Here is a 13005-nt window from a genome sequence, read left to right as displayed (position 1 = left end):
AGGTAGGTGCTTGGCAATAGGTCTGGTGTTTACGTTATACACTGGGACATTGCAGCTGCCTTCCAGTGCTCAGCCTGTAGAAGAGCAGCCCTTAGGAAAATGCTTTCCACGTGGGAGCCATTTTCAAAAGAGTACACTGAGGTGTGATGGGAAATATCTTGTGAGAAATTAGTCTGCAAAGGAAATTCCTGTCATTTTAATGTAATAATGTGATATGACTGAAGATAAAGTTTTGTAGAGCCTTTTTAAGCAGGCTGTTGATGGTTGCTGATGGTACAGTGTGACCAGGACTGTAATGTCAGCATGCTGTTAAGTTAGCAGCTCCCCTATGTATGTCTATATTACAAAATGTAGAGTTGTTGTCTTGGAGAACAACTCTGCCTGTATTCAGTCTTGATCTTTTTTAGGTCATAGTTCTGTTGGTGGTAAAAGAAAGACAATTTCTGGAGTAGGCAGAGTCCGTTTCTTCCTTACTAACAGTTGGGATTGGAATATCAGTATCCTATGTCAGTAACCTCATTTATTTCAGGCACACCTATCTGCCTTCAGAAAAACTTCATTATCACAGGGCTTACAAGAGCCTGTATGTATAAATAGGTTGATTAAATACACAAAACTTAACTATCTCTACAGTAACTTTGTAGATGTTGTAGATGGATAACTGCCTCCCACTAAACCTTCTGCTGTTGTGGCATCCTTTAAGGAATAGGACTGACACAAGTTAGTGAAGGAAATTACTTTTAGCTGCTTTGACCCTACCTTTCAGTCTGTGTTAAAAGTATTTGTTGATACACCTTGGTGCCACCTACTGAAATATTCCTAATGTTACAAGCCATATATTGCTGTTAATTACACACTGCAAAATCTTGGGTTTGATAAGAAGGTCACATAGTTGATTTCTCCCACAAGTGCTAGCAATAATGTTAAATATGCTTTTTGTGGTTAGAAAATGTCTTTCTGTAGGATTTTCATACACATGTAGTCACACAGGAAAACTGCTGGGAGAGAAAAAACTGTCAAATACCATCACAGCATCAGTAAAATTAGATACTGTCTTTGTTCATGTGCAAGTTCATCCAGGTTAATTACAAGGGCTATTGAATCAAAGTAGTATTTTTTTTTTATCATCTGATTTTATATGTTTTACTGCCTTGAACACAGAGGCTTCAGTTCTGTACAGCAGCAGAGGGTACTTGGCATTGAGTCTTGGATGAAGGGGGGGGGATGCTTTAGCTTTCAGCTGCCAAGCTGGTTGCTGTTAGAGACTGCAGCAGTGTAACAGCTAACACAGCATTGCTATTGTTCTTCAAATGCTGCAACAGGAAATAGGTTGGCACAAAGATGCTCTAATAATGCCTATTTTTTGTACCTCATCAGCATAGAGATATTGGCAGCTTTGATACAGAGGAAGGGAGACCCACAAGTGTAAGAGTCAAAAAACAGTGGACCAGGTGTCACAGTACATGGCCAGATTTTGAACTGTCAGAATGTAGCCTAGAGCCCATAAAAGGAGCATCTCTAACAGCCAGGCCATTTGTAACTTACAGTCATATGCAGCTGGATGACAGGAGCAGTATCCAAAGCTGTCTGAATTACTGCATATCCATCCATACATGTTTATGCTGCTGGGAGCAGGAGGCAGTGTGCTCTGTATTTGTGAAGTGTGTGTGGCCAGGTAAATGCTGATGTGAACACCTGAAGTTCTGCTTTAGCATATAATCTTTTATCATATAATTTAGAGCAGTACTATAAATGTATATCTAAAGAGACAAAACATACCCACCATCCTCTTATCTGCAATCAGAGTTAATTAATCCCCAGCTTTTCTGTACTGCATTTGCACTTAAATATTTGAAGAATTCCCTCCTATAAGCAGTAGGGGGCAACATTTCCATGACATTGGTAGAGGTTTGACCTTTACATTTCCAGCCTCCGAGGATGAGACTGGCTGCAGTAGATGTCAAACTCTTCTACTGCACAACCATCAAAATAGAGAAATGGAGCCTGGTATAAAACATTTGTGGTGCTCTGAACGAGACAGTTGTGCAGCACACTCAAATTCTGCCTTTGTTCTTCAACCAGTTATGCTGCTTTTCACCACTGAATAATTTTTTATGTCATTTTTGTTCCCCCTCTCCCCCAATCCTTGTTTCTTCTCTACTTCAGCGGTGATCCCCCTGACTGACTCTGAACACAAGTTACTGCCTTTGCACTTTGCGGTCGATCCTGGGAAAGACTGGGAGTGGGGAAAAGATGACAATGATAACACCAGACTGGCCAAGTAAGACCTTTCTGTAACTTCAGTGTTAAGCAGTAAAATGTCTTGAGCCATACCTGATTGAAATATTGGGAGAACTACTTACAGAGAGGGCTCTGTTCATGTTGTCTGGATACATGAGAGAAGACATGGGTGGGTTTCCAGCTGATGGTCACGATGCAGGCTGCTATTAATTTCTCCCTGTTAAGAAGTATTGCTTTTTCTTTCAGGCTTATTGACTGTTTGTTCCTTTCTTTTTTCATCCTTAGTTTGATTCTGTCTCTTGAGGCAAAGCTTAATCTTCTACACAGCTATATGAATGTAACATGGATACGCATACCATCTGAGACACGGGTAAGGTAAACTTTCTCCTAGGTCTCAACCAGATGAGAGGTACAAGGCACAACAGCTTTTTGAGTAGGGTAGGCTGCCTGAACTGGCCAGCTTCCTGGGAACACCTCAGGTTCCTAGCAGCAGGGACAAGTCTTTCCTGGCTCATTATCATCGCAGTCAGGCTTGTAGATTTTTCCAGTTATTTGTTTTAATAACATGATTGTTTGTATATTTTTTGCAACGCATGCTCTGTTCTGAAGTGTGTTTCCTAGCTTAATCTTTCTGTTACTTATTTGAGTAGTCTATGTAGTTCAGAAAAACCTTAAACCAGACCTTTTCTCCCTATTTGATCAGAACTTTGGCCTGCTCTCCTAAAGCCACTGTTAGGTCACTGGATCCCAAGTCCTTTCACTTTCTAAGAATACATTTGCACCCCTGGACAGATCCTGGTTTAGTGGCTGACAAAAGGCCACAGACTGGTGCTGAACTGGAGCCTGGTTCTTTCAGAAAGCTATTTTAGAACCATGCCCAGCTGGCACCTAGTCAGCTGCAAATTACTCTGCAAATTGCACTGAATAGGATTGAGGGGTTAGTCTGGAGGCAAAAGGTTGCTAGGAGAGGATGAAGGTGATTTAGACAGCCTACACAGATGGGATTTGAAAGGAGGAACAGAACATAAAAGGAAAAAGCATTTAACAAGCTGCAAGAAGGGAAAAATCCATTTTTCTGCAGTTTCTACGGTGGTAGCTACCACATCAAAAAAAGGACAGGCAAAAAATGGTCCTCTGGTTGTAAGCTGTGAGCCTGAAACATGTATGACCTGGGTTACCTTTCTTGCTTCACACTTGCCACATGAGCATGGTCAGGTCACTTTCACACTCATTTCCTCCTTTGCCAAATGGGGACAACAGCTCTGCTCCTGACTGGGTGGTGGGGTGCTCCAGGATTTCAGAGAGACGGAGAACATCTAAGCAGCCAGAGACAAGAAGCAGGCATGCATTTCTGTAATGGAAGTGTGTACATCTCCAGACCAGGGGTTTTTGTTTGGGTTTTTTTTTCTGCATCCTGGTTAGTTAAATGTTCCATATTTATTTCTGGTAGATTTTAGGTTTATGGTGCCTGAAAGCAGGAGTAAATTCACAGATCTGCATTTGAAAGTATCCTAAGCTCTTCAACATTGCATTTTCAAGATAGATGTTTTATCACTTTACCTAACACATAAATTGCAACCCAGACTTCTGGCACTAGTTTTGTCTATGTTGTATTTCCAATAAGAATGAATACATCTCATTGTATCCCTCAGTCTGCTTGCCAAAGTTTAATGTTTAATATTTCAGGCAGGATGTTTAGCTATGGTACCTTTTGATTTTCATGCACCAGAGACCCAGCCAATGAAGAAATCCCTTTAAATAAGTTTGGCTTTGAACATAATGAATTTTGAAATGTAGCTACCTGCAGGTTTGTGTGCTGCACTCCCCTCACAGCTTTCAGCAGGGCCTCATTTCTCTTCCATCAGTGTTACCAGCCTCTTTCCCTGTTCGCTGTCTTCCCCCTGGCTGAGAGACAGTCTGCATTGCAAAGGCTTCCTGCTGAAGGGCTGATCTCTGTGCTGGCCAGCCACCCAGCTGGTCAGCATAAGCAGGGAGGCTGTGCTGCAGCCTCCGCTTCAACAGGAGCACTCACTCGCATCTCTCCATTATTCAGACACTGATTTTCACAGAACCTCTGAATGACTGACCTCTGTTCTACAAATGTGCTTGACATGAGCCAAAAGCTGCTGTAGGAACAAGCAAAATACATAGTCAGCCAGACAAGCTTTATTTGGTGAAGAAGCCACTCTAAAGTATCAGTGCATTAATTAAAAGTACATTGAAAATCAACGTCAAAATCCATGTTGGATTTGTTTGTTTGTTTGTTTGCTTTGCACCAAGTGCCTGTATGAAACTGATTTTGCTGTATCTAATTGTAATTACTTTTCCATAGCAGGCCCCTTTGGCTCAACCAGAATCCCCTACGGCTTCAGCCGGGGAAGACGTTCAGTCTCTGGCTGACTCAATGGACTCGGACCGAGATTCCATCTGTAGTAATTCCAATGGCAATAATGGCAAAAGCAGTAAAGAAAAAGAAAAGGACAAACAGAGGAAAGATAAAGACAAAACCAGGACGGATTCAGTTGCCAATAAAATAGGAAGCCTCAGTAAAACCTTGGGAATTAAATTGAAAAAGAATATGGGTGGTCTTGGAGGCCTGGTACATGGCAAAATGAGCAGAGCCAATTCAGGGAATGGGAAAAACGGTGACACAGTAGAGAAAGTCAAAGAGAAGAAGTCTAAGTCTCGAAAAGGGAGCAAAGAGGAATCTGGACAATCTGCTAGCACTTCTCCATCTGAAAAGACCACTCCATCACCAACTGACAGAGCTAGCAACTCACCTACTGAAAAGATGAACACCAAATCCTTCTCTGACAAGCAGTCTGACCCATGGAAGTACAGCACTGACGTGAAACTCAGCCTAAATATTTTGAGAGCTGCTATGCAGGGTGAACGCAAGTTTATTTTTGCTGGCCTTCTGCTGACCAGTCACAGGCATCAGTTCCATGAGGAGATGATAGGCTATTACTTGACCAGTGCACAGGAGCGTTTCAATGCAGAACAGGAACAGAAAAGAAAGGATGCTGAAAAGAAGGCTGCACTGAATGGGTCATCTAGTAGGAAACTTGAGTCAGAAGCGTACTCAAAAGAAAAATTAGAAACATCTCCTCAGGACAGGGCATCACCCATCTTGCCACAAAGCCATACAACTCAGCTGGTTTTAAAATTTAAAGACCGCACTAGTCCCACTCCTGGGTCATTTTCTTCACCTAGTAATGGTGCTAAGAAAAGCGGACCCATTCCAGTATCTGCCCACTATAGCCATACGCCACCTGTTCAAAGGCAAAGCGTCATCCATTTGCATGATGTCAACTCCAAGCCATCGAGCTTCCAAGATGATACCTACAAGCCAGTAGTTGGCACCTTAAAAACTTGTGCCACCTATCCTCAACAAAACAGATCACTGTCTTCTCAGAGCTATAGCCCAGCCCGGATCTCTGGCATCCGTACAGTGAACACGGTGGAATCGCTGAGCTATGCCATGCCTACTGAACACAAGTCGCAGACATACACAAATGGATTCAATACTGGTGATATTAGAGACTGCTTAGAATATGCTGATGAGGATGCTCCTCAGACCTGGTTGAACAATGATAAAAACCAAGGCAGAAGCACAGTTTGCCCAATATATTCCATCCAGCAGAACCGCTGTAAGAAGGAGAACTGTTCCTTTTATGGTCGTCCTGAGACTGACAATTACTGTTCATACTGCTACAAAGAAGAGTTAAAGCGCAGGGAGAGGGAAAGCAAGGGACACAGGCATTGAGGATTCTTCCATGACTACTTAGTTTTACCATTTTCTTACATTCAAAGTAAACAGTGTTGAATTGCAGTAAAAGGAATCCTTAAAGAAAGAATAAAGGATTGATGAGTAAATAGTGTCTAGCTTTTGGCTTTTCCGGGGCAATGAGGAAACGACAGGATTAATTTATCATAAAAAAAAAATTATATAATTTTCCATTTTGTCAGTGTCTTTTTTACACATACTGGTAAGCTGAAGGGTTGTTTACTCCTTTGTCAGTGCTGTGTATATGTTTGGTCAAAAATTTACTAATGGTGCCTGAATTTACACTGACATCACTCAGGTAGTAGAATGATAGGGGAAAGTCATAATACCAGAGCTGTGGTGTTGTAGTAGGATAGTATCTGTCTTGCAGACATTTGAAACTCTATAGCTATTATGAAAGTATTTTTTCCTCAGTGAAACCTAAACTTTTCGTAGCCTTTTCTTTTCAGGAGGGTAGTGATTTTTTGCATACTGCACATTTTTAACATGGCAGCATATTGCATTGCAACTAATATTTGTACTCACTTCAGTCTGAAATTGAATTAGCCTGGGAAAATGGGAATGAAAGGTCTGAATTCATGAGGGCTGTAGCTCTTTGGAATTTTAAGTCCTTACCAGTTATTTTCCATAAAAAGTAGATGTGAGCCACTTTTATTTGTACTGAATTTTTAAACAGGTTTTATAGAAAACTACTTTATGACTTGCAAGACTTCACATCACCTGAATTTCAGTAGCTTTTTCGTTGCTGTTATCATGGAGAGAAATGGCAAAATAAAATTTCAAATGGTATTAATTTGGAAAATTTGGCCACCTGCTAGGAAATTTAGGATCGTGTCAAAGCTGAATGAACTGCTTGTCAAAACAAATGTGTTGCTTCAGTTGATCCCTTAGCCATTGCATGGATGTAATCATTATTTATTTATTCCTTTCTCAACATTATTAAGTGATAGTTATTGCAAACATAATAGCTTCTGAGCCCATCCTGCAGACTGTTGGCTTTGCCTGGTTTTGAGTCTTCTCCTGGAGTGAGTTACGTACCCACCAGGAGGTTCCAACGTGGCTATAAAATACCTCCAGTATGAATGGCAACTCCTAGCACAGATTTGCACAAGTCTGATATCCAAATATTTACCTAAGAATTTGCAATACTTTTGAAAATGAAGCTTTGCTCATAGAAACCTTTTTGTAAAGCAGACACAGCAAATGCTGTCACAGCAGAGGTAAGGCATTAAGAAGTTTTCCTGAATACAGTACTTGCTGGTTTTGCACCCCTCTCCCATCAACTGGCATAATGTAGTATGAATAGATCTTTAGTGTTGTTGGCCTAGCAAGCAATGGCTCGATTGCTGTCTACCCAGATTTTCTTTTTTTTTTTTAAGAGTTCATTTTCCACAACTAAGTGAAGTACTGCCCTCACAACTGTTTACTCTGCCACCTAAAGGTGCAGGACATGACTTCTGCATTACTCATTACAGAATAGCACTTTTCTGTCCAGCACAGGAAAGATTCCTTGCCAAAGAGTCTTTGTGATTCTTCTGTGCTATAGCTGAGTTTTTACTCTTGACATGGGTGTCACCATTTCACTTGTGTACAGTTAATCTTAGATAACCTTGAAGCCAAGCCTAAAGTACTCTGAAACAAGATACACAAACTTACACTGACGTATACTGGAAAAGCACACAAGCTTTTGCTAAGGTCCCAGTGAAATTTGGGGAACTGAGCACATACTTAAAATTGACCATATCTTTTTCTTTCTTTTGCTGAATAGCAGGTTTAAAGAATCATTTCAAAATCAGTCCATTGGCCACTCCTAAGCAGTTACAGTCTTTGCCATGTTAGCTGTTGCATGAATCCAGACCTGTGCTTTCTATACTGAGAATACTCTGAATGTTACTGAGTTTGCATTCCTTCATAAAAAGGAAGCTCTGGTGTGTGCAGTGAGGGGTTACAACTCCACGTGACTTCTGTCCTTAAGGTAAGCACATTGTAAACCTCACATCTCCAGTTGCATACGCTGGTAAAGCAGTGTGTTTTTGTTGTGATTACGTGTAAGGTCTCATTGCCAAAGAAATCTGCAATTACAGATTATGCTAAAGCAAACCAGATGATGTTAGAAAAAAATGCAGCATTTGTTACTGAGACTGAAAAAACTGACAGGATAAAAATTCTGGGGAAAAACAAACAAAACCCAACTATTTAAGAATTCTTAGAGCATTAGAGTAACAGTGCTATTTTGTACTCTGAGAATTACTTCTCTGTAAAGTTGTGCTTAAGAAATACTACTTTAGCAGCAAACTACACCAGCCCATGCATTTCAGTCAGTTGTATCCTTTCTGAGTGTGGGGGAACAAAAGTAACAGCACAGATGAAAATGAATTACCATGAGAATTTGCTGTTTCCCATTTTCAAAAGGAATTGTTTCTATGGAGTACTTTTAAGATTCCACTACTTACCTAAGAGTGGTTTACAGCTGGTCAGCATTTAGATAAATTACTTTGCTCTATGTTATGAGATACATCATAGCTGTATGTTAGAGTCTTTTGAAAAATTAATTGATCTTCTGAACAGTAACAGACTTGTGTGTATGGGATACCCAACGTTAGTGTTCACTGTCAAGCTCAAGTCACTCAGATATTTCCATAAATACTTAACCCCTGCTGGATTGCTCATTGTAAAATCTGTTAGATGAAATACTGACTGAATACTTTGGAAAACTTCCACACTTTTTAGTTGTACCTGTTTCTCTAGAATCCTTTCCTTAGTATATCTTTGGTTAATTTGTTTTCTTCTAGAATTCTCTTCAATTATCCCACTATGCTCTTGTCCCTTAGCATTTGATACTGAAAAGAAGTTGCAGGTCTACAGCATAATTTGCCACTTAAAATCTACCCATCTTTTCCTAGTGGTGTCCTTTTTGCCTGGATAATTAATACTGCCACTTTTTTAACGTTATATTATTTCTGAGCTATTATTGGCAGTTGTCTAAAGAGGATACCATAGTTTGTCTTAAACAGTCCAACCATGCTGAATTAGTGCCTCTTCCTGAGGAAGTGATTGCCCCACTGAAGAGTCTAGCTGTAAGATGAAATTTTCTGCCTTTTTTTTTTTTTCAGGGAGAATTCCCAACTACTCATGAGTTGCATTAGCTAGCACTGAAAGAAATCACATCATTCCTTAACTAGATGCTAGAGAGAAGAATCTTCTGTTGTACTGAACAGCTAACCTTTGATTGCTATCGTGGTTTATTTTTCCTTACATGGAAAGCTTATGTAGCAAGTCCTTTTCTGTGCCTGATCTGCCCTCTCTATACCTTCCCTAGCTTGTTACAGTTACCACTTAGTCCCGGATGTGCAGAAATCAGCTTTGGTTTTGGAGGACCATCTTCATTTCTTGGTTTAGATCAAATTGCTGCAATAGTCACGCATGTTGTTGCATCTGCATGTGCTTTTCCCCCAGCTCTCCTGAGCAGTGATTCTGCAGTTATCACTGTTACCCAGATTTTGAAAGTACACATTAAATCCTGGCTAGGCTGCACCTTCCCAGAACAGATCCAGGAATCACCAAGAAATATTTAGGTTGGAGAAAGATGGATTTTTTTTTTTTTAACTTCTTTTTTTTTTATGTGTGAGTGTTCAATTTTTCTAATTAAAAAAAGGCTTAAACCTATTATGCAATTTTTTTACCTTGTTCATAAGCTCTCATACAAAGGTCTGTTTGTAACAGAGGATGCCTGTAACACATAATGGGTTTCAGTCACACTTTATATTAAAGCTCCATTTAGAATGCTTTATAAAGACTCAATAAACTATTGCTAGACTTGACAAGTATTTTTTTCAGATGTGGGTATCATTTGTAGCATATGACTAACAAGCAGCTCATTCAGAAGAAGGTTGTGTAGACTACCAAAAGTAACTTCAGATACTTTGTCTTTTAAAGCACTGTGGTCATTAAGCTTTATGGAAGTTTAGTGTGTGACCCAGCTTTCCTTAGCAGTAAGTTCCTTCTTCCAAAGTCAAAGGTAATGTAAAGAGGATCAGCAAAACAAAGATGCTGTACTTGGAAAGCTTTGTGTTGCTTATTTCACAGTAAGTCTAAAGAGGCCAGGTCAAGCCTTCAGTCCTCTTCTACAACTGCAGAAGTTGTGATGTGAGCAGTATTGTGTGCTACAGGGAGCACTGAGGGAATGCTTAATGCAGATTTGTGCAGGCTTTGGCTGCAGGTCAGAGCAGTCTGCTGAGGCGATCGCAGTCTTGTCCATACAGGGAAGTTCAGGGTACTCTACTTCTCGTGTGATGAATGTGTAGATATCAAAAAATGCACAGCACAGATCTGACAAAATACTGCCCTCTAACTCTGATTCTGCAAACAGTTACACTGGTGCTCAACTTCACCAACATGAATAGTCTCCCTGACATCAAGGAGACTGCTTATTTTCAGAAACTTAACAGAACTGTTAAGAAAAAGCATAAACATTTGTGGGATCAAGGCCTGAGCCACTAACCAATATTTGTTGCCCTCAGGCTGCCTGGCATTGCTCTTCCAATGAGAAAATCGATGAGAGTTTTCCCTGAGGAGTAAAGGGAAGCCTTAGGCCACTTTGGGCTAAATCTCCTGTCCTCTGAAATTTGTGGACAGATTTCTGTTTGTAGTGGAGGCCTTAAACCAGGTGCTTCTTGGACATACAAAATACTTGTAAGCTGAACATGAAAGTAAAGTACAAACTCGTAAGGGAGCAAGGTCTTAGTAACACTGGGAGTGCTTTGAGCAGGTAAGAACCCATATGTTCATAAAAACCACAATAATCTCAAACATAGGTCCAGAGAAGCAAAATAACTGATGCTGATTGTAGTTGGCTTTTCAGCTTAGTATATTTTAAGTCTCTGTCAGTGTTATTTGGAGAGTATTTGTTTTAGGGTATGGCAGCTTATTCAGAGGATCTCCAAACAGCAGATAGCATAGAATTATTTCCTTAACAGACACTACTATGTATTTTAATTTGCACATTAATTTCCACTGTGTATGACTAAAATACTATATTGATAAAAAATGAGAGGGAAACAACACAAAGGCGTTTGTACATATGTTCTGTTTGCAGACTTCAGGCTGTATTATTTTGGAATTTTACAAGCCAAGATTAAATTGTAATATAGAAATTATTTTTATATTATTTTGAAAATATGCTACAAAGCAATATTTTGCCTTTATTATAAACAGGGTCATTATTTTAGCAGGTTACTTTCAGACATGCTGGTGGAAATCAACCGTGAAAAGAAAGCTTTGTAAATGTATTTGTTGTTTCTGACTGCTCTGTCTGTTGTGCACATCTAACTCCAATGTGAGGTGAATATACAGTTTTGTTTTCATTGAAAAGCTTTAAATTCTTCTTCATGTATTTTGGTACAACACTATTCCTCCCTGTTTAATTCCACTCTTCCAGTCTCTACCAATGGCCACTTTTATAAGCAGCTTCTGATTAAGCATACATCTAGAAAGTTCTCCTACCAGATGAATTATTTGTGCACAGGTATTACTTGAGACATTCAAAACACACCCTGAATCCACTGGAGTAGGATTACTTTGGCTTTTTTTTAAAAACAGAATCAGAAATCTATTATTTCTTACAAATTAAAATAGATCATTAATAACCTGTGCAATCATTTAGCATCTGTGGGAAGAAGATCACTCTAGACTGTAGAAGTATCATGCTCTAATTGCCAGATACATTCTGTCCTAGCATGTACTTAAATATGCATTAGCTTCTTGCAGGTTAAAGTGTTCAGATTGGATTTCTTCCTAGTTCTTTGCACTGTACATATCAATTACTGATGAAGTGTGTGAAAAAAAGACTTTGCAGACTAATGCATATGTTAAGTTAGGAGTTGGTGTGGCTTCTAAAATGCCCTAACTTCTGTGGTGTAGTTTGTGGGGGTTGGTTGGTTGAAGAAATGCTGTCAAGGTGTGTACTGCAACCAAAATTTTCAAACTTGGATGCCTAGTTAAGATTCTGCATCTAGGTTTCACCTAGTAAGTAGACTGGTTTTAAGGTGAAGTGAGCACGGGTTTCTGTGGGAGCAAAAGCTCTTTCTACATTTCAGCAAATCAAGTGAATGTTACTCCAACATGCATTCAGGGCTTTTCCTATTAGCCTACACTGGAATTGACATTTTATCTTCAGCAAATTTCCATGTGTTAACTAATAACTGGGCTTGTTAATAAAGAGATTGCTTGAATATGGAGAGACTTGCCTTGTACCAAAACACCATATAATTGTCCATTTAACTGTTGCATTTTAATGGGGACTAGTATATTCCACTGACTGGGGGCCAGGGGTGGGGGTGGGGGGTAGCATAAGACCTCTTTTTTTCTTGGGTATCATGATTGCTGTCTTGTTTGGTTGGTTTTCCTCTCAAGTGAATATGCTGTTCTGATTGCTGTTTTATCTCCCATTACCTGAATGCATGTACTGTACCAAGAGAATTGAAATGGCTGATGCTCATTTGCACTGTGGAACATGTGATATGGGTAAAAGCCAACATGTTCCAAACAGCCTTAAAATTATGACTCTCTGGGGACTGAGAGTCACTTAACTGGATGCAGCCTCTGTCCCACTTCCTCGTTTAACCGTGACTGTAAAAACACCCCAGCCTACTGCAGTCTACTTATAACTGTATGCATATTCATATGAATCATTTCTAATCCTTAAAAAACAAATCTGTTCTTTAAAAAATTGTCATTCTTTGGTAGGCATCAGTGTGTCAGGAAACCTTAGTCAAAAAAGGAGATAGGAGTAAAGATAGATAACGGTAGCTAGTGTAGATCTTCCTGTGTTCTGGGAAGATAGCGAGATGTTGTTTGACCACTCATCTCTGCATCTAATGTAGCTTTTTACTTTGTTGCAAGGTTTGCTATTGGGGAAGAAGGAAGAGAAAAATACCAAAATTTCTTCCCTTAAACACAGCAAATTCTACTGTGGTAGC

The 13005-nt window shown here is 39.7% G+C and overlaps 1 protein-coding gene across 5 annotated transcripts in view; it reads left to right on the top strand.

Moving 5' to 3' along the window:
• Positions 1-12345, top strand: part of OTUD7A (OTU deubiquitinase 7A) — a 138847-nt gene extending 126502 nt beyond the window's left edge. For 4 of the 5 annotated variants that reach the window (XM_068144007.1, XM_068144008.1, XM_068144006.1 and 1 more), the window contains 3 exons: positions 2167-2281; positions 2527-2611; positions 4574-12345. In XM_068144007.1, the coding sequence (XP_068000108.1) occupies positions 2167-2281; positions 2527-2611; positions 4574-6007 (1634 nt within the window). In that variant the 3' untranslated portion in view covers positions 6008-12345. The remainder of the gene's footprint in view (positions 1-2166; positions 2282-2526; positions 2612-4573) is intronic. The other variant, XM_068144009.1, reaches the window with a different exon arrangement.
• Positions 12346-13005: the final 660 nt, after the last annotated feature.

The sequence above is a fragment of the Melanerpes formicivorus genome, unplaced genomic scaffold (genome assembly GCF_026170545.1).
Source record: "Melanerpes formicivorus ecotype bairdi unplaced genomic scaffold, bMelFor1.0.p_v2 SCAF_10, whole genome shotgun sequence".
Lineage (NCBI taxonomy): Eukaryota > Metazoa > Chordata > Aves > Piciformes > Picidae > Melanerpes > Melanerpes formicivorus.
Note: the sequence above shows the minus strand (reverse complement) of the source record. Positions and strands in the feature narration are given on the sequence as shown.